Source organism: Montipora capricornis, chromosome 10, assembly GCF_036669925.1.
Source record: "Montipora capricornis isolate CH-2021 chromosome 10, ASM3666992v2, whole genome shotgun sequence".
Taxonomy (NCBI): domain Eukaryota; kingdom Metazoa; phylum Cnidaria; class Anthozoa; order Scleractinia; family Acroporidae; genus Montipora; species Montipora capricornis.
In genome coordinates, this window is record NC_090892.1 from 63,686,210 (window position 1) to 63,687,228 (window position 1,019).

At 42.8% G+C, this 1,019-nt stretch overlaps 1 protein-coding gene across 1 annotated transcript in view; it reads right to left on the minus strand.

Annotated features, from left to right (window-relative positions):
• Positions 1 to 763, minus strand: part of LOC138022364 (macrophage-expressed gene 1 protein-like) — a 7,318-nt gene extending 6,555 nt beyond the window's left edge. The window contains exon 1 of the mRNA XM_068869476.1: positions 1 to 763. This exon is cut by the window's left edge and continues 980 nt beyond it. Coding sequence (XP_068725577.1) covers positions 1 to 680 — 680 coding nt within the window. The 5' untranslated portion in view covers positions 681 to 763.
• Positions 764 to 1,019: the final 256 nt, after the last annotated feature.

Genomic DNA, 1,019 nt, shown 5'->3' on the forward strand with positions numbered 1-1,019 from the left:
GCGAGAACTGCACCCGCCTTCACGCTTGTAATGTAGTGCGTTCCAAAGTCGCGTACCAGTATTTGCGCCAGAAAGTTCGCGTATGCAGTGTTATTGTGTTGCAGATGAGACGCGATTTCGAGTAAACGTGATTTGAACTCGGGCTGAAATGCGCTGTCGGGCTGAAGCTTTGCGGTGTAAAGGACATGTCGCATTTGGACGCGAGTCGTCACAGCTTTGTCTTCCACTTGGTGCTTCTTTACTGACTCGAATTCAGAAGAATACGAACCACCAATACTGGCAAACGCAAACTTTCCCGAGGCTTCAGCGTTTATAGACTTTGTTGTTGTGGATGAGTAATTGTTCCAGTGATCGTAAAGCTCAGCGAATGTTTGCACTTTGCTTTCCTTGACAGGATAAAGGAACACATTATCAGGCAGGAGATATTTGCCGTCATCTGAGGTTCGACACTTGGAATAATTCATCAATGAAACAACACCCATATGTTTATTCCTCAGATTGTCCCATCCGCCGCCGGGAAGAACTTCGAAACGATAAACTCCGTTTGAAATAGGGCAGCTTCGAGGATCACCAAGAGGAAACTTATATGAAGAATTATTCTCAGCACAGACAAAACTGGTGCCAAAAACGGTAGAAAACAGGGCACAAGCGAGGTAAAACCCAGCTATCACGGACACCATTGCTGTATATTAAACGCATCCAATGCCGGAAATGATAAAGAGAACTCTGCAATCAAGCCGTAATTATATTAGGCGATCCTTTAGACTTGACCTTATATGTCAGTCACGTGACTTTCGGTTTCGTTCCAGGTGTTACAGCTCCTGTTTGGATTTCACACACGTCATATTTTTAATAATTATTCAGTTAAATAATTATTCAGTTAAACATTTCATAAGCAAGTGCCAACAATGCAAATCCACCAACTTTTCCAAAAATAAACAATTCTCTTCCGGATAGATAAGCTTCCATCCATTGTCCTGTGTTAGTAGTCACGCAATATAGAATTTCCGCGGTCTTCT